Source organism: Anoplopoma fimbria, chromosome 4 (genome assembly GCF_027596085.1).
Source record: "Anoplopoma fimbria isolate UVic2021 breed Golden Eagle Sablefish chromosome 4, Afim_UVic_2022, whole genome shotgun sequence".
In the NCBI taxonomy this organism is placed as follows: domain Eukaryota; kingdom Metazoa; phylum Chordata; class Actinopteri; order Perciformes; family Anoplopomatidae; genus Anoplopoma; species Anoplopoma fimbria.
In genome coordinates, this window is record NC_072452.1 from 15,508,451 (window position 1) to 15,533,306 (window position 24,856).

A 24,856-nucleotide genomic window follows, 5' to 3' on the forward strand; every position below is an offset into this window, starting at 1 on the left:
TTTTAAAACATGATTGAACCTGGTAATTTTTTTTTTTAATCAAAACGGCAAAAGTACACAGTTTTTATTGTTTTATTCTGTAACCAGAGATATCGTAGTGCTTCTTCGTCTCATTTTCACCTGTAGTGCCAGACGCTCCTCTCTATATCTCACCTCCATCTATAGATTGTACAAGGTGCCCTTTAACGACGCAATTACAGTAAATGCATGGCCATACTTCTTTTCATACATTTCCGTACATACTTTAAATCTTTAAGAGCATGCAGATATTAACACATCTCTACACTTGTCTGTAACAGATGTGTTGCATAAAAAGTGTCCAACACATGTCAGGGCTCGTTATACTGCAGCCTCCCGCAGCCCTGAGCTCAGATTCAAATGTATTGTCTTTATATGTTTATTCTTGTATATTTCTCTATGTGTTCTCAGTTTATTCAGCTGGTTTTAACAGACTTCTCCATGAAGCAAAGAAAAAAAGATGCTAATATCTGATCGTTATGGTACAAAGCAAAGAGGAAAACAAAACAGCACAAGCATTTGGGCTGCACAGAAGCCACAGTGAAAGTCACATATTGCAGCTTGCCTGTAGGCTACACAGTTGTCATTGACTTGCTCACAAGAGCAGGGATTTCTGTCCCCATGAGGAATGAGGCGTTCTCTGTGCTCTCTGTTCTGCAGAAGAAGAAAAAAAACAAGTACAACGGAAAAGATGCACAGCGAAGAGTCAGTCAAGAATGTTTTTTGACCTCAACACTAAATGGGTCACCTGCCCAAAGTGTGGGAACTGCTCTCTTTATCGTTGCTACTGCTCCTCACTAGTTGTGTGAGAAGTATGACAAAGTAGAAAGTCATAGGAAGAAATGATATGCAGGAGTTGTTTTGATAGGAAAATAATAACATAATTGTACCTATTAAAAAGAAAATACTGAGATATTTACACTTATTACTGAGCAACTCTAGCATGATTCAAGTATTTACTCCTTTTCTGCAAACCCTTACTGTTTTACATCACTGTAGGTCATTTGCTACAGTTCATTAGTCAGGGAACAGTTACTCATTTGACTGTGGTTTTACTTTGTAAGGATACAGGACATTAATTAAAGAAATTCAAACACAAAAGAAAGCAATGGACTGTTGTCTAAACACCTGTTGGCCAACACCTGAGATCTGATTCTGGACACATACAAGAAATAAACTCTACTATCTTTTTAGAAAATATGTGCCATAATGTCTATCTTGGGTTGCAACTATGATTATTTCCATCATCGATGATTCAATCTCATTTTACTGATTAATTGAATGAAAAATTAGAATGGCACTTGGGGAGCACAGACCTCAGCCAAGGTCATGCCCTATCTTGCAATGTTAACCAAAGTGAAACATAATTTGTATATCCACCCAGTGACTCGCATCTCCGTGATCCTGCTGACAGGCAAATAGGCCGGGCTGAAAACACAACCTCCTTGGCAGAGGTAAAAAAAACGTTTACAAAAATGCTCATCACAGTTACAAAGTTAAAATGTAAATTGCTTGTTTTGTCCAACCAAGGGTCCAAAAGACAATTTTGTTTCAATTTGCTATCATAGTAAAAAAAAAGCTGCACAAAACACCACATTGTTGGCATTTGGGTTTAAATCATTAAATCCATAAATAACTATAAGAGCATTCAGAGAGCAAACACCTCCACCAAGTCCTTTTCCATAAGAGAAAAATAATTTGGTATCTCACCCGTGATTCGGATCATCACCAAAATTGAAGTTCTTTCTTGGCCCGTGCTACAACTTTCTACAAAATTTCATAAAAATCGGGCCGGTACTTTTTCTTTAATCTACAAAATCTCCTTGGCGGAGGTAATCATCACGGTTGTTGCCAACCTTTTATGGCACACTATTTATGATTTATTGACTAAACATTTCGGCTCTAGTGTATTCTCATATTTTGTATTTATTCGAAAATACACATAGAAAACAGTGACAACATCTAACATCTTTATTGCCAGATATTAGAGACCTAATGAAACTTCATATCAGACGGTTGTTGACCTTACATTGAAGAACCTTTACCACTACCATTAGAAGTCAAGAGTTTTTCTATGCGGTCTGAATTTCAATGTGAATGAGGGGGCTGCTAGGACACTTGACCCTGTTGGGATTTATAAAATTCTAATGAGTATGCATTTAAAAACTGCACCTTTTAACATCAGAGGCATACAATTTGTATAAAAGAGGAGATAAACTCAATGGGCAGTCAAAACTCTTTGTGATCCAGCGAAAGATGTCTGGCTCAATGTCAAGGTGTATCCGTTCATCATCAACAGCTTTTGTAATCTCTTTCTTGGAGGCTAGCCGCTTATATTCAGAGATTTGAGAAATGTAATACAATTAATAAATGTAGATATTTCCTTTTAAAAGTTTAAAAGCATTGTGCATAAACACAGTTAAGACAAACAGAAGTCAGTTACTTTCTGTACCTTTCTCTGACCTTCCTCAAGCTCCGACAGACATCTTTTTCTGATGGTCCCCTCTCCTAAATGACTAGAGTCTAGCTGTTCCCTCCTAACTGCCGGCTCTAATACGTGCTCCCTAATGCTCCCCATTTCCTTAGTCTCCTCTCCCCCATCACACTCCCCTATAGCGAGGCCTCTGAAAATCCATCACAAAAAGTTTTAAGGACAGCCTCGACATTATACAGATAGAGCTTCACATATTGATGTCTAATGGGCAATGGCAGCGAGCTGTTGAAATGCTGCTGCTCTTCAATATTCACGTCTTGTCCAACGCAGGCAGACATTTTGCCTGCGGTAGGCAAAGATTAGTGCCGAGTGTAAGGGTAGTTCTGGACCAGACATTGCAACCAATTAAGGGGACTTGTTTTAAAACGACAGTTCCCATCATTAACGGTGACATCTGCTTTTAATACATGACTGATGACATCCAATTAAAAGTCTTCATTTGAAGTATGATTTGACTTCAAAGCCACTTAAAAGCCTTGCCCTCCAAAATACCAACACGAGAGGATTTTGAAGTATTAGACATCAATCCAATAATTACAAAGGAATGGGATAAAAAGGGTGTAGCAATTTATAATGCTCTTACAGCCCGAAACGTAAAGCTCTGTATACATATAGACTGTCCTTGAACAGAACATTATCTCCTTAAATGCCATTCACTAAGTCGATGCATTTTGCAAACAACATCTATTTAGCATTCTGTCCCATCTCGAGCTGTTTTCATTACGCATGTTAGCCGCACTCTGCACATATAAATCAGTTTACTATGCCACAAACTGGGTATCAATCTGGAGCGTTTTTTATTAAAAAGGACAATTTATCACACCACGCACTGCACAACTTCCTCCCACACCAGCTACTCTACTAAACTGTTCACCCAATTAAAGACATTCCTTTCCATTTGTGGAGCCAGTTAAAGCACCGAACCTAAAATAGAAACACACACAGTCGGTCCGAGTTCAAGATAGATGATGCAAAATTCATGGGTGATTTTAAACACCCTTCAAGGATACACACAGGCACAGACATGAGGCTGTTGACCAACTTCTTCTCAGCTGCAGCGAGTGTCCTTTGAAAATGAAAATGAGGACGTCTTTATTTGTCTCTATTTGTGTTTAAGCAAACTGCATGATAATTTCCCAGTTGGCTATGTAGTCTACTTACTCTGGGATGAAGTGAACAGGCGAATGTGAGCAACGGAGCAGTTAATGGCCTTGATGAATCTGTCTCCGTGCACTCAGTATGCCTGATGATAACCTTATATTTCTAAAGCCGGTTTTCACTTGGGGGTTTCATTCTGAACACAAGATACAGGCACTTAACGTGTGGTGGTTAATGAAAGCTCAAAAGCTTTGTTTGAAGAAAAAAACCTGAAATAAAACATGGAGTTACCTTAATGGGAGGTTTGTGTCCATTGGGAGCTTAGTGTTGCGCATATGGAGCGCTGACCTTCAGGAAGTATTTTCACGAGGTACTTAATTTTGAAAGGTATAACCGTTCTGATGGGGATAATTATTTAGCCCGTCCCTTTTAGTATTCCATACTGTGCCAACATTGAAATCTAAAAGTACATCTTGGCGTCACTTAAGACAGCTGGTATAAAAAAATAGACAGGAAAGCATTTCATTTATGCAGCCCCGTAAAAGCACCTTTATCTTTATTTATTTTAGCAATAAACACATGAAAGACATTAAAACTACTGGGCCAATATTTGAAAAAAAATATTAAGTTGAAGTATACAAAGTGCATTATAGATTTGAGGGGATTACAGGCCTATTCAGGCAATATTATATATAATATTTCTTGCAGTTGAACCCTTAGAAATTGAGCTCACTTAATAATAAAAGCTAGTTAAATGGCTCCAAATGGACGGGGTCTGGTTTTGCACCTTTGATTCATTTTTGATGTGTTACGAATGGCCCTTTGTGTGTGGTAGAGAAGGATTTTCCACATTTTCTAAATTCCTCAAATACTTTTTTCCTCTTATTCACTGCCTCTCCGAATAAAAAATGTTAAAACTGTACTTTTCTGCTGTCTCCTCTCAGGGTGGTGCTCACTGACACTCAGCCAGCTGTCCTTCTGAAGCAAACAGCAGTGAAGTCTACCTGAAGGATTCAAGACAGCGGCCAAACTTCTGCTAACCTGTGGGGGAACTTTTCACACACTGAGCCCCTTGACCGGCCATCACGCCGCTGCTCAGAGCTCACTACATACAGCCTCTGAAGATCATCTGTGTGAACTGAAAAGGAAGCGATTAAACATTTAACAGAGGAGAGTGAGGCAGAAACGGAGAGGGAAGGAGAAAGAAGCCTCTCAACCCAACTCTTACAGCCCGCCCCGTCCAAACTGTCCATCACAGCCACAAACGTACTCATTACCATCACTGAACCGTGAAATTGATGTTGTAATAATTGGTATAATACAACCAATAATAGTACGGACTCTTTGCTGGATTTTTTCTGAGCTGTGGAAATCCCACTTATTCTCTCCTTACTGCTCATTAATTATAACCACAACCTGGTTATTCAAAGCAAGTGTAACACGGCACTGAACTATTTCTGCATGACCCACTGCTTGCATGAGTATCCAGGATTGCTTTTGACTTCGAGGAAGGACCCTTGAGCCCTCAACCATCTTCTGACTGTCTGCCCGACTGTAGCATTTGGGTGTGGAGCGGTGGGTTCAGAATTAGGCCTCTGGACGCTTGTTGAAGATGACTTGAGTTGGCAGGCCTAAAAGCCCCTTACCCAGAGAGAGAGAGAGAGAGAGAGCTTGGCAGTAGGGCACACATACAACACAGAAATGTGGGTGCCCAGGCGGCTTTGAGCCATGCTGGTGTTGCTACTTGCCGAGCCCTGGAGTACAGGCTATCATCATCCCTATCATCATTCACCCAAGCTGAGGAAGATTCTACGACCCTGAGGAGCGGGGCTACACTTGTGAGCGATTCAAAGAAGACGGGGAAACTGCGTTAACACACACACAGAGATCCACGGCTACATCCTGTATTGCACATACAGACACACTTAATACTCCTCTCCACAAATCCTTGATACAGGAAAAACAAAGCCTCGGCGGACGTGAAAGGCACAGAGACTGAGAAGGTTTGCAAGCCCTCTGCAATCACACCCTGGGTCGATCAGACCTTCCACGCAAACACAGGCACTTTCCTCCTGCATTCACCGCAATGAACAACACCACAGTTACATCGTGCTTTCAGCTACATGATAGGGGAAAAAAAAAAACTGGCTCTGTGCTCACACAAAGGCTTTTATTTCAGAAGATGATTGAAATGTTGGAGGTGTGTGTGGAGGGGGGGCAAAGGGAGAGGATGGCGAATGCGGAGGCGAGAAAGCTGTGGACGAGAGGGAGTGAGAAAGAGAAGGTGGGGAGAAATAAGAGGTGGGGGGTCTGCTGCATCTAAATGAAAAAGAGAAACTAAGTCGCCACCAGGGAGAGAAAGAGAGAGAGAGGAGGTCTGGGCAGGAGGACTGAACCAGAGCTGATTGATCCAATCTCAGTGTGCAGGAATCAACAGACAACTGGAGAGGAAATGATAAAAGAGGATTAGAAAGAGAAATAGAGGCAGGGGAGGAGAGGAGAGGAGGAGGAGAGTGACTGCACGGACACTTCGGTAAACAATCCTAAGAGTGGATATAATGAAAGATTATGAAGGGGAAGAGGTGGTGGTGGTGGTGGTGGGCGGATTGGAGAGGTAGATGGCGTGAAAGATAAAGATACAGCGAAGGGGAGAGCGACAGTTGCAGAGAACGAGACAGGGAGGGAGAGAAGACAGAAAATCTAAATATCATTAAGAGGAAGTGTCGATAGGAAACCTTGGCATGTCGGCAAAAAACACTCATACAGGTTTGTGCCAAGAGGTATTTATGAAAGGGAAGCGGGGAAAGTGTAGCACCAAAGCATATGCTAGTTGATATTCATAAAGCATTCCCAATATGGTCTCAGCTCCTACCTTGACACTCCCTCTTGTGTGCATATGTTCCCCTCCCTTACTTTCTCTGTCTCTCAAACTGGGGACATTTGGAAACATTCAGATTTAAGCTAAAAATACCATTAAGTAAAGAGAGAAATAAAGTCTGGGTCCATGCCAAATTGCACAGTACACGCACACGTCTTTTTTACCATCAAATATCAAATACTGCCTGTGTAGAGCCGAGACAGGAGCCGTTTTTTTTTTTATCCAGATCTTTCTCTCTCACACACACACTTGTAGAGGCACAAACAAGCATGAACTGGTACACAAATGCTGCTATTTTTTTTACACCTTTCTTACAGGAAAAAAAACACCATTCTTTTTTTTGCAGCAAACTCAGCTGATACCGACTTGAGTCTTCACTGCCAGGAACTCATTTCCTCTCTCCTCCTCTGACTGACTGTCCAACTCTCCATCTGTCTCCTCCCCCCCCCCCCCTCCCGTCTTTTCTATTGTTGCCATCTCTTGTTTGCTTTGCATGGATTTTGACTGCAGCCAAGGGGCAATTTTGCATCGAGCACTGAGTTCACATACGAACACGCACACATACACATGCATGCGTGCACAGAAGGGGAGGGCAGGGGGGGGAACTTGCCTTTGGAGGATTTGTTTATCAAATTTGCTGTCAAATCATGTCAGGCATTTCACATCAGGGCACATTTTACAGCCTGAGGCTACCCGAAAGAAAAGGATTCAAACAAGAGTACGCCACTATGTAATTTCCACAACTTTCACTACTGTATATTATTCATATTCTATAAATAGTGTGCTGTGAATGTGAGTGCAAAGAGATCATTTTATCTGAATTGTAAATTCATGTTATTGATGTTGATGTCAGGAAATTCGCTAGGAGACAAGTCATAAAACATAGACAGAGGAACGTATTAATGCTGCAGAAAAATGCTTCTCTGTAAAACATCTCGCTAAAACATTTCTGGGGATTTCAAGACCACTTGCCTGAATAATTTATAGAATTTTAACGAACAATAACAACCAAGAGAAAACATGCATTATACATGTCAGCTTGTACTGAGACTCTTTTCTGTATGTGAATGCTTTGTGTTCAGTATGTTTATTTATTTTTGTGTGCATTTCCTGGTGTGTGTTTTTGGTCATAATGTACAGCAGAAAGAAAGAGCAAGCAATTTGTGACATTTTGCTTTTCCATTTCTTCATTTATTCTTTATTATTTCACTGGAAGGTCAGATATAGTGCAGTCACAACAAGTTCAACACTTCTGGTGTCTTCAAAGAAAATCAACAACACTGTGGGCAATTAATCGGATTTCCTTCTCCCCGATCTCTCCTCCATTTTAGTTTCATGTCACTCACTCCATTTCAGTTAATCTACCGGGGAAAAAAATCTTCCATTATTTTCCCTCCCTGCAACTGTCACTGTCCAATTTTCTCCATCTTTGTCATCCTTTTACCAATTCTTGTAATCTTCCTCGCCTGCTCAATCCACCCTTCATCGCACTTTCTGCCTCTAAATGTCCATTTGTCTTCTGCTTGGTCGCTCTGACCCATATAATACTGGAAAGCCCCTATAAAGTATGTCTGCCTATTCAAACCCCAAATCTTCTTCACTCCAGATAAAACAACATTACAGCATTAGTTAAGAAATTCTTTGAAGTTCGTCCTGCACTATTTTTATTCTCAAAGTTGTCCTTTTGCAAACAACTCTTTCTACTTTCTCTTTTAAATGTAAAAGTTACTTTGATTTTAGAATCAGTGAGTTAAAGCCTTTGTAGTTGTTTTAATCCAGTTTCCAATTTTCTCTCTTTCAATCAGGAGCTGAGCACCAACATGGCAGCTGAGAGTATTGCTGAGCTCCGCGACTGGCTCTTTCTGCTCCTGCTGTGCCTCACCTTATTGGCTGAGGTGCTGGAACTGGCGGCAGCGGCAATTGCCATGGAGACGGGCGAGGGAGATGAGGGCATTGTTTGTCCCTCGGTGTGCCGCTGTGATGAGGGTTTTGTCTACTGCAACGACCGTGGCCTCAGTATAATTCCTCCGCTACCATTAATGGCTGCCATCCTCTACTTGCAGAGCAACCGGCTGAGTAACGCTGGCCTGCCTCCCTCACTGGAACGCAGCACTTCCATACGAGTGATTTACCTGTATGCCAACCAGTTGGATGAATTTCCTATACACCTCCCGCCTTCGTTACGGGAGCTCCATTTGCAGGATAATAATATACGAACGTTACCGAGATCAGCTCTGGCCAAGTTACCATTACTAGAACGTTTGCACCTGGATGATAACTCTATATCCACAGTTAGCATCCAGGAGCGAGCTTTTTCTGGAACTCCACGGCTTCGACTACTGTTTCTGTCTCGGAACCACCTATCAAGCATCCCTGCAGGCTTGCCGGCATCCTTGGAAGAGTTACGACTGGACGACAATCGAATCAGCACCATCCCCACACATGCCTTCCGAGGGCTCTCCTCCCTGCGACGCTTGGTCCTGGATGGGAACCTGCTGGCCAACACACGCATAGCAGATGACACCTTCACCCGTCTCTCCAACCTGACTGAGCTGTCACTGGTCAGGAATGCGCTGCAGTCTCCGCCAGTCTACCTACCGTCGGCCCACCTTGTGCGACTCCATTTGCAAGACAACGGAATGACTCACGTACCACGTGGGGCGCTGGAAGGGATGCGGCGGCTACAGAGGCTGGACCTGTCGGGAAACAATCTGACCACTCTACCACGAGGACTTCTGAAGGACACAGAAGGCCTGGAGCTGCTACTGCTGCGAGGAAACCCCTGGTACTGTGGCTGCAACCTTCGCTGGCTCCACGCATGGCTGCACAGCCGAGGGGCAGCGGTGACAGTCAGGGGTCTGACCTGTCAGGGGCCCGATCCTGTAAGGGGACAGGCCCTCAGAGAACTAACCTCCCTGATGGAGCAGTGTGAAGGCCCTGCTGCTGGTCCCAGTACTGGAATGGGGATAAACCCAGCAGAAAAAGATGGAGGAGGAGGCGAAGACGGTGTTGGTGGGGGCCAAGCAGTGGCTTCAGTCCCCCATGGCAGCACCACCACCACCTCCCTGCTGGTCCCCACACAAGGTTCCCTTTTCACACTGCGAGCCAAGCGGCCGGGCCTTGTTATGCCTCTGCCTCCTGGTGAAGGGGGACAGGTATCTGGAGAGGCCCTGGAGCTGACTGTGAAACCCCTCTCTTCGGACAGTGTACTGGTGACCTGGCTGTGCCCACAGCCGGCACCCTCCTTCCGCTTGTCGTGGCTGAGGTTGGGTAGCAGTGCAGCTCTTGGCTCCATAACAGAGACTCTGGTACCTGGAGAGAGGAGGCAGTACCTCCTTACCCAGCTTACCCCACGCTCCCATTACCTCATCTGTCTGCTGCCACTACGACAGGAATCCTCCTTTGGGGGATCCAGCATGGGTTCATCTCGAGTCAGCAGCATGGACACAGACAGTAAAGACTCTTCCCCGGCCTGCGCTCAGATAGAAACTGGAGAGGCTCTGGTCAGCACAGGAGGTGAGGGTACAGATAAAGAGGGACAGGACTCAGAACTCACAGCCCTGCCATTGGCTGGGATCATAGGGGGTGCCACAGCATTAGTAAGCCTGCTCTTAATCTTTGGCATCTTCTGCTGGTATGGACAGAGAACAAGTTACGTCACCGGGGACTCAGGCTCATACAGCAGGGGCCGGGGCGGAAAACATTACGATGACTATGTAGAGTCAGGCACCAAGAAAGACACTTCCATCTTAGAGATCAGGGCCCCACCTGCAGGGTTTCAGATGACAGCTATGGCCCATCAGCCCCTGCAGCCTAAGCTGGAGGATGTCACCTACATCCATACCATTTTCCCCTCTTCTTCCTCTTCCTCCCAAGCTAACGGGACCTACCGGAGCAGCCACGGAGCCGGCAGCCTCAATGGCACCATCCTCAGCCAAACCAGCCACCACCATGCCACTTATGGTACCAACCGTGGCTACAGAGAGGGTGGCATCCCCGACATAGATTATGCCTACACGTGATGATACAGGGACACACTATCTGAGCCACTAATGCCAGACGCCATTTCTATGATGACGAGCCCCTTGGCTGGTGGCCATATTGTCCTTGGTTTCCAAAGTACCCTCTGTGCCTCTGCTGGTTCAGTTCTGATTGGTTTGCTTAGTAGAAAAGACTGATTTCAGCTTTGTTGATTGGACAATGCTATTGAGTGACAGAAGTAACAGTCCTACTATACTCTACTACTGTATACTACATTATACAGTAGATCCTTCTTTCAGCGCTACTTATAGTTATAAATGGTTACGTTTTCTCTTTTGGATATCTCAGTATCTTTCAAACCTACTGTTCGTCTCAGCTCATGATAATACACAGTAACTTATTTGAGGTTGATATACTAGGCTTAGCTGATTTAGCAGGAGATATATTTATAAGGAAAAAGGCACTTGATGTGTATAGAGATAGCTCTCATATCTTCCTAACTGTAAGCTCTGTGCTGTATAGATAAAAGGGATGACAGAGGGAGAAATCAATGCTTGTTATAACCCACAGATGACAATGCATCATGGTTGACATGAAAAGATGTGTTCCTAGCCCCCTCTTTTCCTCTAGTTTACTCTCCCCCTTTTTTAATTTTTTCCTCCTTTCAGCCTCTGTTTTTTTTTTGGCGGAGGCTCTTTCCTTTTATTTCTCTTGTGTCTTTTGTGGCGCCGTGAGCAGAGGACGACTTTGTTCTCGCCAAGGGAGCTGACAGCCGTGATAAGAGTTCTGACAGAGACAGGAGACACAAACCACAGCATGGGGAGACTACTGAGAGGGAGAGAGAGAGTGAGAGAGTGGGGGGTGTGATGGATGGATGGGTGGTTAGAACAGAAAATAAGACAAGGGGAGAGGGAAAGAGGGGTGCTGTTTTGGGGATGGAGGCACTGCGAGAGGTGTGATGGCTTTAGGCAAAAAGCGAGGACAGAAAATGAGGGAAGAAAGGATGATAAGAGAAAAAAGGGCGTGTGACAAATGCAGCAGCAGGAGGTAAAGAAAGCAGACAAAAGGAAAAGAAGATGGGGGATCGAGAAGGGTGCGGGCGGGGTAAAGAAGAGGGGTGACAACTGTAATAATGTGACATCATCATCCAAAAAATGTCTCAAGTTTTACCACCAGTGTATCCACTACTGCACTCAGCAAATACCTGACTGCACATTTCCTACAAGAACTGATGTTTTCAGTTGCCTGTGATCATTACAAGTGAAAGACTCAACCTTATGCGTCATGTATCTTCATCATAAAATGGACGTGCTTACATGCCAATTTTTGTAGGACAACAAAGAGAAGAGAGGCATGGCAAGACAATCAAATGATTGCCAAGACCGTAGGACAAATGAGTAGCTTGAGAAGAATGGCTATTAAAAAACCTCTCCCTCAGAATTAAGAAAAAGGTATGTACCCAATTTCCAATTTCAATCGTGGTCTGGTCTCGTTATTACATTACCTTTGCAAATGAAGTGAGAGAAACCTAATCATACATCTTATTATAGTAACTCTTTATCATCTAGAGCCTGGTTAAATCTTCTTCATTGAAAATAGGTTTTAGCAGCTAATCATGTTTTGGTGGAAGTTGAAACTTGTACTACTGACAGAATGGCTGTAAAACTTGAAATATTAAAGTGAGAGCTGAGACAAAACGATTAGTCTATTAAACCAATCATAAGAAAATCCAACTGCAACTATTTTGATAAATGATTAATCATTGAAGTCATTTTTTAAGCAAAAATGCTAAATAATTCCTTCAGTTTCACAATTGTGAGTATTTCAAAGTCTTATGTGCAGTTGACTGAAATTCTTTGTTTTGGACGATTAACTGGATGAAACATACAAATTGTCATCACCCTGGCCAGTAAGTTGTAGTGAAAGACGCCATTTTAATAGTAGTATTTTATGTCAAAATATTACTTCATAATACTGGAATTTCAAACTGGATTTGATGCATTCTGTGAGTAGGAAGTCAACCACATCATTTTCTCAGGTCGTCTCAACTTCATGTTTTTTGGGCATAATTAAACAAATAAACATTCCAGTTATTATAAAATATTTTAAATTCTCCTGAATAAAAGTCCAAAACTTGCCTACCATTGATATTTATTTTACTAAGGTTGTGTAGTTTCAGACCGTACTACAGCACGGACACAGGGATCACAGCCTGACCGCTACACTGTGCAGTTTAACAGGCGAACAAACATATACACACTGCATGAAGCAGGAAGAGGCACCTGCTTTCTGACTGACTCTCACTGACCCCACTAACATACTTTAAGGGAGGAGGAACTTCAAAGGAAAACTCTAACAAACAGCCACAGATCAAAAGAGGACGAGGAGAGAGTAGAGAGAACTAAAGAGAGAGGCCGAGAGGGAAGGATGGAGATAAGTGATATATGAGGAGAGAGAGCCTGTAAGTGTTGAAAAACACTCGTACCTTCAGTAGCTCTCTTTCTCTATTCCAACCTGTGTTACTGTGTACCAGTAATGTTGGATGAGCTCTGGTGTGGTTTTTTTTTTTAAGGGTTGTTTTTATTTTTTGCAGCATTTGTTTTTGTTTTTCTGTCTTTTTTTAAGAACACTGAAGCTTCCTTTCACTCTGTGCAGAAATCCTTTTTCCATTAAAAATGTCACCCTCAGACTTGATGATAAAAAAAAAAACACTCTTATGTATAAACATAAAAATGGGTGCAAACGCTATTCCATTTATTGTCTTTTTTTCTACACAGATGAATAAAGACTTCTAAAAGCAAAAGTAGTTTCATGAGTTGTCTTTGTGTGTGTGTGTGTGTGCGTGTGTGTGTGTGTGTGTGTGTGTGTGTGTGTGTGTGTGTGTGTGTGTGTGTGTGTCTGGAGTCCATTATATCTAAAACAAAGGCTGGAGATATCAAATAATGCACTGGGATGGCTTAAAAACATGAAAATCAATGGGGAAGCTCAAGATTATTAATATGATTGATGACGAGATGGAGTGGACCTCGTTAAATCACACGCACTGGATGAATACATCAGTGGCTCTGTTTCCAGCCCAAAGCAGACGCATGTGATTTCATCCTGAGAAGTTTGCGTGTTAGCGTGTGTTGTATGTTTCAACAAGCAACATGAGAAACTGTGTGTGTGTGTGTGTGTGTGTGTGTGTGTGTGTGTGTGTGTGAGGATGTGTTTCTGCTCTGTGCTTCTGAAGACATGCATCTCATTCTAAGTGAGTGCTAATACTTGTGTAAGCATGGATCAATATAACGAGCGGGGGAGTGTATAAGTGTCCATCTTAGAGTAACTGCTTGTGTCTGGTGTTTGTGAAGGAGAGAGTCGGAAAGAAATGTACACTATGTAGATAGAAATGGGTTTTTGTACAGTGTGTATGTGTCTGAGAGTTGATATTAATGTTTATCTAAAGTATTTGGAATAATATGCCTTGGTGTGTGCTGTAAATGTGATGCAGCTGTATCTCCACGTCTGTGCTCTTACCGACAATGCCCTGAGTTCTCATCCGTCATTATGGAGGCCTTTCACTGTCGGAGTCCATTATCATCTCCAGCCTAATTATTACAACTCACATTACACCCGGCAAAAAGACGTATGAACGGAGACTCGAGCACACCGAGTCTGATGTTTACTCGAGCACAGCAACAAATGGGATCAAAGTGGATTTTACAGATGTGCCTCCATTGTGTTTCTAAAATAGTAAAACATGCTCAAGATATTAAACACGCTCTACATGCATTGTATGTACAAGCGCCACAGCAGTGCCTTTAGTTTCAATGCCTTTCTTTTAAATTCAATTTATTCATACAAAGCCTCTATTTCTTTAACAAATGAGCCCAACTCACCAATTTGCAATAAAATGGTCAGTTGCATTTTAAAGGTCTAAACTCAGTGTTTTCTTCACCACAGGGCTGTTAGGAGTGACGTAAAGCTGCATCGCACGATAAAGTGCCTTACAGTGTTTGCATGCATTATCAGCTTCTTTAGCAAAAGGTCAATTCATTCCTATAAATAAATGCATTTGGAGAAATGTATGTATGCATGCAGATATACACGACCCCAGCTTTGCACAACAGAACAGAATCATTTTCACGGCACAATGTTTTTTGTTTTTTTCACATACAAAATGTTCCTACAAGTTTCGGTTGTTATTCAGGTGAAAATCAAACAGATTGGACTGAAAGTTGCAATCACAAGTTCCTGTTCGTTTCAGACTGCAGATTGAACTCACAGCAGCCAAGGGCAAAGAGGAGAAAGATATAAACAGATGCAGTGTATGGACATTGGAGTGCACAGTGGCACGTAACAACAGCAACACACGTCTGTGCAGCCAGAAGGTACATAATCTGAAACACACATTAGGTATGCATTAACAGCATTGCTAAACAATATCTCATGGGATTTACAAACGTCTGACCCAAATCACCATCTCATCTGTAATTCCAGTGCAAGAGAAACATATGCATTTTAAATCAATCTTAAAAGTCGTCGTTGATGGACACAAACCTGTACACCTTGGAGTGACAGGGGACTGGTGGTCCCAACGTACGACGGAGCTGGATAACAAACACTGACATGTTTCTCTTCACAGTCACTGCAAGAAACTGGTGAAATACCTCAGAGGTATGAACTATAACAATAACAAAAAGAGCGATGGATGGAGAAGACATCGCTGGAGGAAAACAAGGCAGAGAACAGACTAAGACAACCTCAAGGGGATTATAACAACACCAACTTTATGCATTATGCTGTCTATCAGAGACAGAGACACTTTGGTGCTTCTGCAAGACGCCTCTGCCATAACCACAGTGTGAGCACGTAAAAGAAAGATAACCAAATTGCCCTTGTACTGCAATTGTCCTCTATTCAATTTCCCAGCCTTCTGTTTTTTATCTTTTGATTTTGCTTAATTATGAGCCTTTATACCACTGGATCATTTTGTAACCTTGCTTTTAGGGAAAAGAACATCTGAAATTAAAAACAATTAAAAGGATTCATAAACTCAAGTAGTCTTTGATGGATTCCTGCTCTTCACATGATAAACCGCCTGGCATTCCAGTTTCATCCCCTTCCTTCACGTGGAACTCTGGCAGAGGACTGCTTCAGGCGCCCGGCTCCATACTGGATGGGGTCCTCCAGAGCTCTCAGCCTTCACTCATGGTCGGCTTACTGCCCACCTCTCCGGGGCTCTACACTCTGGACTGCACTGAGGCCGCAGCACTTGTAGTTAAGGCAACTTGTGATTTCTCAGGAGTACTGACTCTCAGCCTTTCTTCAGCAGAGGCAGACGCATCGCACCAAAAAAAAAATGAATTCCAGGAGCGCAGTAAATTATTCATTACTTGGTTGAAAAATGCCACAGAGTGGTTTGTGATCACACCAAAGGTGCTACACACACAATGCGCTGCTGGTTCAAGGCTGCACAATTTGATGACGAATTTAAAAAACATTGACAAATATTTTACATCAATGATGGAATCACGACCATTAATCAACTGTAAAATAAAGTGCAAAATTATTTTACTGCTCTCTCTCCAATTTATAAGACTCTGATGGCAGCAAACAATTCAAAGGTAAAGCAGGTGATATTCTATTATTTTCTTTTTGTAAATAAATCCAATGAAAAGACCAAACACAATGATGAATGTGAGCTATATTCTTTATTTGGACAAACTCTAATATGTTTTTTCTCATTGCCATATACCTCTGTTGTTATGCAAAAACTGTTTAAAAGGTGGCAAGGTTTAAGGTGCCAACCATGAATGAAACATCCCTGGTTCTAATCCAGCCTGGGACCTTTGTTGTTAGATTTCATTCCTCATCTCGATCTCTTCATTTCCAGTTCTCTCTCCACTGTGAACCTGGCAATAAAGGCAAACAATATCCCAAAAAATACCAATAGGTGAAAAAGAAAAACATGTTGGCTGATATTAGATTAGATCAGGTTATTGGAAACGTATTGTATCAGCAAATATGTTGGCCAATAAAGAAAGAAATGTGCAGAAGAAAACTGCTGAAATTGTGTATGTTTGACGGAATGTAGAGACACTCTGCAATGTATAGTTTTTCCACTAAAAGGCATTTACTTTATTTTTCAAATGCAAAAGGTCCCGATCTGTAATTCCCTCACGATTCTTAAAAGAAACATTAAGAAAAAAAAATGTGTTCATGTAATTTGTTAACAGCATGTAAAGAATATCGTAATCTCAACTTTTAGACCTTAAATATCTCCCCAACTAATGCATTATTTACTCCAGTTTGAGTGACAATTGCTAAAAAGCTACATAATCATCTTTTTTTCTGAAATTATTTGGCCTTTTTAATAATAAAAGCATACATTTTTGACAAGTTTAAAAAAGACTGATTTCTTAAGTAGGAATGAATAGGCTCAGAGCAGAGTGCCATCCACAGGTTGAAAGTCAAAAAGAGACACACCGGTATACTCTTGGTTTGGGACTTTTCATGGGATTTGTAGGCAATAAATAAAAAAACATGAAAAAAAAACAGCCTTTAACTTTGCTGAACTTACTCACCAAAACACATGAAATCAGTATCTTTAATATAATATCAACTTTAACACATCATAAAACCTTGGGACCCACTCACTATACACACACCCACGCAATGTGTAAATATTAACAACACACACACACACACACACACACACACACACACACACACACACACACACACACACACACACACACACACACACACACACACACACACACACACACACACACACACACACACACACAGATATAAATCGTTTCACTGCCTGACACTACTGAGATTGAGGTGTCCTTTGTATCTCAATGCATCTTAGTGTCCTTGACTTTTTTTTATGACAGATGAATTCACCTGCACTTTGCTTTCAGTTTACTTGATATAGACTTAAATTCTAATTTCAGGGATAAATATTTTTTATTATTAATTATCAGTGTGTTAAAAGTGAATTGACCAAAGAAATATTCTTTATCCGTGCACAGAAACCAAATGTTTACCAAGGGATTTACAAAACAAAATAGTATGCTTTAATTATCTAAACTAATTCAAATAAAATGGCACTAGTTGAGTGGTTTACCAGTTTAAAAGCACTATAAGTCTTGTAAATGTGTGACACAAAATGTACTGTGCATTAAAAGCTACAACCAGATGTTCATGCTCTCTTCTCTTGACTTATAACATAAAGAGAAACTGGACAGTATGATGGAAATATTCACTCTATAAAATCCTTGCACTACACTCACCCCTTCTCATTCCACTTTCAGCAAACATCATATATACTGTACACACCGATGCGCTGATTGATCAACCTATCTGACAGTCCGGGTCCACCGGGCCGCCCGTTCCACCCGTGGACAACGGCGACAACGGGATAAGTGGATAAATAGTCCCTCTAAATAGTCTTGTCATTTCCTAAGCGCTGATAATGCAGCCGGGCCGACAGCGTGCTCATCGGGCACCACTTCACAACAACGCCTGATAGATCGCAATTACAAGATGGTAATTCAGTGCAGTGTGTACTCCCTGTACTCTCTACGTGTCGTTTGTGTGATTATGTGACAAAAGCATTGTCTGTTATGAGGACATGTGAGCAGACAACGCAGGCCCATTGTATTTGCTGGTGGAAAGAAGGGAAGAGGACTCCTGGTTAGATTAAAGCCCATTTTTTGATGTTCCAATGATACACCCTTTGTGCTTTGTTCACTAAGCTATGATTGCTAAGATGAGAGAAAATGGAGGCGCATTGTCAGGCTGCATTATACTTTATTATTGTTAAAATAACACCGCCTACAATGAGGATAATCTTTCCCCCAAATGTGCTTTTAATTTCCACATCTAATTTCTTCTCATTCCGTCTTGTGTTTCTCAGTTCTAGTCAACATCACTTTCACAGACGGTTCAGGGAAACAGGGTTGGATTCAAATGTCAAAAGTCTAAATGAAAAACATCAATCCTCAAAGGTTGATAAACTCATTAAAAACAGCCATTCATCAGGTGATTGTGGACGCACTTAGCGTGCCTTTTTTTTTTTCTGTGGAGCTGTTCAAGTATTCGACCTGAGCAGCCAAGGAGACGAGGACTTTGGAGGCACAGCCAAAGACTTAATGCTAGGCTGATTACTGGCACTAAAGCCAATATTTGAAAAAAGGTGCACTATTATTGTCATAAAGAACTGGGAATGCAAACGATTATTGCTACACTGAGGACTGCATTAAGTGAGACGTCGCAGAAAATTGAACTCTGCCCCACACAAGGAAAGACATACAAGTCTGACAGTTGGCTGCTTTACAAACTGCACATTATTGTCACACTGTCACAACCTCAGAGGACTGGTCACATTTAGCCAGCCATTATGAACGTCAAGTGGAGCGCCTGTCGGATCGCCTGACAGCGTCTGAAACACACTAATTTAAATATTTCTAAAGCACTCTATGGACAAATGTGAGAGAACATATTTAAAATGATAATGGTGTGATTTTTGCAGGGATCTGTACCAAAAAAGGATGTTTTATCAAGTCTGTAGAATATGATGTGTAGGCCAGGACATCTCTGCAGCACCACATTATTTAATTTAAAATGGTATAATTTCACACAAATATTGCGCCTCTTGCGATTTGATAGTTGCAGTATGCCATACTGTGATTTAAATAAAGTTCTGATTGATTGTGCAGCCAAAGTGTTAATGCAAAGTAAGATTTGAACTCTAAAGATCTTTCTTCATGCCTCACACGATTACTTTAGTTACTTTTTGGCCCTTTAAGGAGAGACTGTCCAAAAGTGTGTGTTGGTTTACCCCATGTAGTACATTTATTGTGTATCAACAACAAAGTCACAAAAAAGACATAGGGTTCGACAGAGATCAGGAAGGCAGTGGGATGCCGCAATGAATTTTGTCCATTCGGTGGCCTGATAATCAGACTGAACTGCTGTTGCCCTTTTTTCATTCAGTCTGACTTCGTGTTTATGTTAGCCGATTTCTTGTTAGGCGGGGTTATGCTCTAACAAATCAATACTCAGTGACGAATTTGCCAGTCCAACGTAATTTCCAGTCGACATGGAAGCTATGGTGGTGGTTGCTAGGAGCAAGAACTAACCTAACATTGCTCCCAAAGGCCGTAGAAAGAAAGATTTAGGTCTTCAGCCAGGGTAGTCATTAAGAACAGATGTAAAACATTTCTTTGCTCACTTTTGTACAATCTATTACAGGTGAAATTCCCCATCCAGCTTTGAGAATGACCAATCTTTACCACAGAAGGACCAAAGTAACCAAAGTAAATCCAGCAACGGCAGAAAAGCTTTCCTGGGCCTAAAAGGAGACACAACGCTGCACAACAAACCAACACTTTCTGAACGTAGCACTTGTCTTGATGACAGAAGCTCTGATGGGCCAAGTGCTGATGATCAAGCTGACTCCTTTTTCTCTTTTACTCCCTCACTCACTCCATCTCTTTCAGTCTCCCACATCAGCCCAATCAGGCTAATGACGCTCGCACTTCCTCCATCCCTTCCTGCTCGCTAAAGTGGCAATTGATTGGAGGGGTGGGAAAGCTTTTAACAAGGGAGGGGTGGGAGAGAAATAATTAGCACGAATGAGCTTTTCTGCAAACTCCTTCAGTTTTGCTTTTCTTTTTCTGTTTATTTACTGACCCGGACAACATTAGGGATTAACTCTCCAAGGGTATGTTAACTTCTCAATGTCAGGGTGTAAATCAATCTGAAGCTGTAAACTGAGGCCTGTTTGTCTAATGCCAATGTCTCACTCCTCTCGGGTCACATCCCGGCGATGATGTCTTAATGGAAGCGGTAAAGAATAAGAACGGGGAAGGGAGATGACGAAACTCTGGAGATGAACCATAAAGAATCGTTGCTTTTCCTCCATCTTCCCACTCAAATTGAGACACAAACTGGACATCAGAGCATCCCGCGGAAATTCGGGCACTGAACCTTGAAAGTTCAAGTTTTTAAGCACACAGAGAGCATTAATGCTGCTGCCCAAATGACCAGTAAAGTGGTCTTTCTGACAGTTGTAACATAATTAACTCAGACAGATCTAGACTGGAAAAACTGGAGCAGCAACGCTGTCTAAATTCAGGCTGCAGCCAATTCACAAAATCACTGCAGCCTCCAAACTTTCGCCCACGGCAGAGACACAGATAAAAGAGGACAGGGTGGACATAACATGACTTCAGTGCAGTGATGAAAAGTATGAGATACAAGCGTCTAAGATTTAAGCTAGGACTAGGCCAGGGTTGGTAGGGTGCGTGTAAAGACACCTCAAAAGTGTTAAAAACCTCGCAGAATTCTGCAGCTGGACATTAAATGAAGTGTCAGTCACAGTTTTGTGTACTTTTGAAAGTGAATTTGAAGCATAAAGACCCTGATTAGTCACAGTGGCGGCCTTAGATCATCTCAAGCATTTAGTATATTAAATACGCCTACATCCTTTAATTTACATTTACAACGAAAATGAGCCACTTCAAGTGGGCGTGGAGTAGTAATTTTCTATTCATTTGATATGTATTTTTAAATCATAAGAAGGATTAAGTGAAAAGCCTCAAAACAAATAAAGAGGAAAATTACTAGAGCTCTCTTCAGAAGCAATATTACTGCACAGGGACCAAGGTAATTATAACAAGCATGTCTAATCAGTGACAGGCTACTCTATTAACAGTAAAGATTTAAATGTCCTTTTTATTTATTCCACTCTTAGGGGTATATAAAGATTTTTTTTAATATACACAGCATCCTTAAAGTCCAGTATTTACTACAAAAGAAAAATATTATATTTAGGCACATTTATGATTGAGAGAGTAGCTGTGTTTACACATTAAATCCAGTAATTTAAAGGTCCTGTCACTGCTGTCTGCGGCTGTGAATCATAGATGAAAGCCAGTGGTTCTGCACAACAGAAGTAAAGCGACTTTGCTACAGACTAGAGCCTATGAAGATTTATTAATGGATTCTCTTTTATTTGATCAACTGTAAATTATTATTTTTTTAATTTTGATAATCAACTGTGATTTTTCAAGCAAAAATACCCCAAAATGACTCTAAAATGTGAAGGTTTCCAGCTTTTCTTTGTCCAACATGAAAGTAAACTAAATATTGGTTTCAGATAAACAAGCAGTTTGACAGCTGTAACTGTGTCTACCCCTTCCTACTCTCTGTTATCTTACACGTTGCCTGTTTGCTTGTGGTCCTCAGCTCTTTCCCTTATTCTCCACTCACCTGATCTTTACCTGCCCCTCATTCCACTATCAGCTCGATCTATAAAAGGTCACCTAGGGAATGGATCCGACTTTTGTTTTTTGCATCCAGCCATCCTGTTCGACCTGCCCGTTGCTGTTTTGTTACCTGCTAATAATAATAGTACAATATATCATGATACTATTACACTATAATGATACTTTAAGTATATTCTTTCTTATAATAAGTTGTCTACCTGAAATTTTAAAGCTGGACTTTTATACATGGTGGAGTTTTTTTCAGTGTGGTATTCCTACTTTTACAAACTCAAACAAAGCATTCGTTAAATTAATCTACAATGAAAATAACTGCAGGTTGCATACTATAGGCTAATAAAAAAATTCTTAATTTTATTATGATCTAATTATGCAATCCAAAACAGCTGCTCCCTTCCACAAAAAAGACATTTTGCTCAATACTAAAACATTTTTCATAATCAATGTTAACTTTTTCAGTATTCTTTGTGGTACTCAATAAGTACTCGTCCCTGCCTTTGACCCTGCCTATCACTGCCACTGCTCACTGTTGACCTCGCTGGTTTAAATCCTTACAGATCAGACTCGGACAGATTTTCCCTACACACTTTTTTATTGGCTTTTACACAGCAAATCCTCTTTCCACTAAAAATAAAAACAGGTTAACGTCACACTCTGCTCGATGCCCACCGCTGTATTGTTAAGCGGCTGGTAGAGTGGTGAGGTGATCATGGCAGGGCTAAGTTTTGACAGCACATCATATTCACCCCGAAACCTAGGCAGCGTCAGCAAAGCCAATTTGCCTCTGTAAGTGCATGTGTGTACAGGCAGTTGACAGGCATATTGTGAGAACATGACCATTAGCGCTGCTTCACAAAACACAAAGTCAGCGCAGTGGGGATACTGCTATAGGAACTAGAGCTAAGTACAGTTACTACGGCAGGGAGAAACCGTGCAGCTCATGAGGGATCTGTAACCCGTTCTGCTTCATAGCCGCAGCATATGAACCCAATTTACTTTTTGAGTAAACAAAACAACTCTAAATTAATTCTTACAGAAGTAGAAAGGTCGGCTGAAAGGGAGGAATGAAGTTTTATTTCATCTTCTTTTAATTTAAGCACCAAGTATGCATCAAAACACACACACATAAATACAATAAGGCTCATTTTATAATATCTGTTTTGAGGGTTTTCTCAGAGCACACACACACATCTAAATATTTGTCTGCGATTGCAAACTTGGTGTGACATTTTGCATCTTGTAATATGAGCCTGTCCTAAGAGGAGCTGACAAGAGCTCGGGGGTAGATGTATGGTAACTGCAGCACGGAGAGACATAGATAGCACACACTGGGGGGCCTGTGGGACCTCGACGGTCTCTGTCCTGGGCTTTCCATCACCTCCTGTGACCCCGGTTACTACCAGGGAGGCTGGGTGGATAACAACAATAAGTCCCTCTTGATTAAAACCTTGGATAAGTGACTTGATGAAACAGTGTTAGCCAACTAAGGATAAAGTGAAGCCTTGAAAACATTAATTCCTAAGGCGGGGAAAAAAATGCTACAGCTGGCTACAACTTGATTATCCTCTAATAAGTGCTACATGATGTGCATATTTAAAACAAACAGACTATCAACAGCTTAAGCACTGACACTGGAGTAGATACTGAGGCATTCAAAGTAGATCTGTGACAAAAATCACTTAATCCTTGGCCTGATGCTGGAAAATCCCTTATAAAGTGGTTGAGCATGCAAAGGTTTCCACACTGTGTCCCCTATTACTCCAGTCAAATGAGGAAAACTCAGCTAAGGTGAGATCTGAAAAAAACAATTTTAGCCGCTCTGAAGCAATTTACAGCAAGTCAGGCCTGACAATCTTCCATACACACTCGACGAAAGCACGGACGCCTGCCAGGCTGATTTACGGCGCTGAGCAGGGCGCTAAGCTCCATTGAGAAAGCCGGCAAAGAACCAGTGAAGCCTTGCAGAAGCAGTGTGATGCTGTGCCACTGTAAAGCTCTACCTGCAGAACCGAGGGGGTCGCCTGTTTTATCCTCTGTAAATCACCAAACAATGTTTCTCACCTTTCTCCTCCAGCTGTTCTAGTCTGTCTGTCTGTCTGTCTGTCTGTCTGGGTCCACTCATCCATTCCTCCCCAACGCCACGGATCCTTCATCCTATTCCTCTTCTATAACCCCCCAAACCCCCCCAAACAACTCCCTCTACAGCTATTAGTCATCATCAACCACAGACTTCTCTTGAATCAATAAAAGATGCTCCTCCGCTGGGTTGAATGTATATTGCACCCGAAGGAAGCATCCAAGCTCAAAAAACACTGATGTTCAATTATTGATGCTGATCCACACACACACACACACACACATCCTCATGTAGTAATAGTCTAATAAAGAAACATTTAGTTGACATTGGAAGGTTTCTGCTGTACTCTATTCAATATGCATATTTTTCAATCCAACTTCTTAACCATTTATTGGTTTCAGATCAGTTAATCTTTACAGTTTATATAAAGTGACATACAGTACCAGTCAAAAGTTTGGACACACCTTCTCATTCAACTACTTTGAAGAATGTAAAATATAAAACATATTCTGGTTTGTTGAGCATTTGTTTGTTTACCACATAATTCCATATGTGTTCCTTCATAGTTTGGATGTCTTCAATATTAATCTACAATGTAGAAAAAAATAAAAATAAAGAAAAACCATTGAATGAGAAGGTGTGTCCAAACTATTGACTGGTACTGTAATGTTAAAGCTATGAATACCATGTCAGGCTTCATCGCAGTGATGTATAGTGGAGGAGTGCCACCTCCACTAACATTCATAACCTGAAGACATTTAATTGATTCTTACATATGACAAAGAAAATAAGTCAAATCCTCACATTTGAGAAGCTTGAATCAGAGAATGTTTGGTATTTTTGCTAGAAAAATGAACACAATTAATCATTTATAAAAATATTTTTCCATTAATTCAACTAATCAATTAATAGATTTATTGTTGCAGCTCTAAAGAGATAATACATGTTACATTACAATACATCTTCTGACATTTTACAGGCAAAACTAATAATCAATTACCAAGGAAATATTCTGCAGATTAATTGAT

The 24,856-nt window shown here is 41.4% G+C and overlaps 2 protein-coding genes across 3 annotated transcripts in view; one reads left to right on the plus strand and one right to left on the minus strand.

Annotated features, from left to right (window-relative positions):
- The window catches only part of macrod1 (mono-ADP ribosylhydrolase 1), a 99,559-nt gene that overhangs the window by 66,109 nt on the left and 8,594 nt on the right, over nucleotides 1–24,856 (minus strand). The gene's annotated exons all lie outside the window — the stretch shown is intronic.
- flrt1b (fibronectin leucine rich transmembrane protein 1b) lies at nucleotides 8,309–10,510 on the plus strand. The gene has a single exon (XM_054597488.1). The coding sequence runs from the start codon at nucleotides 8,309–8,311 to the stop codon at nucleotides 10,508–10,510; it is 2,202 nt and encodes a 733-aa protein (XP_054453463.1).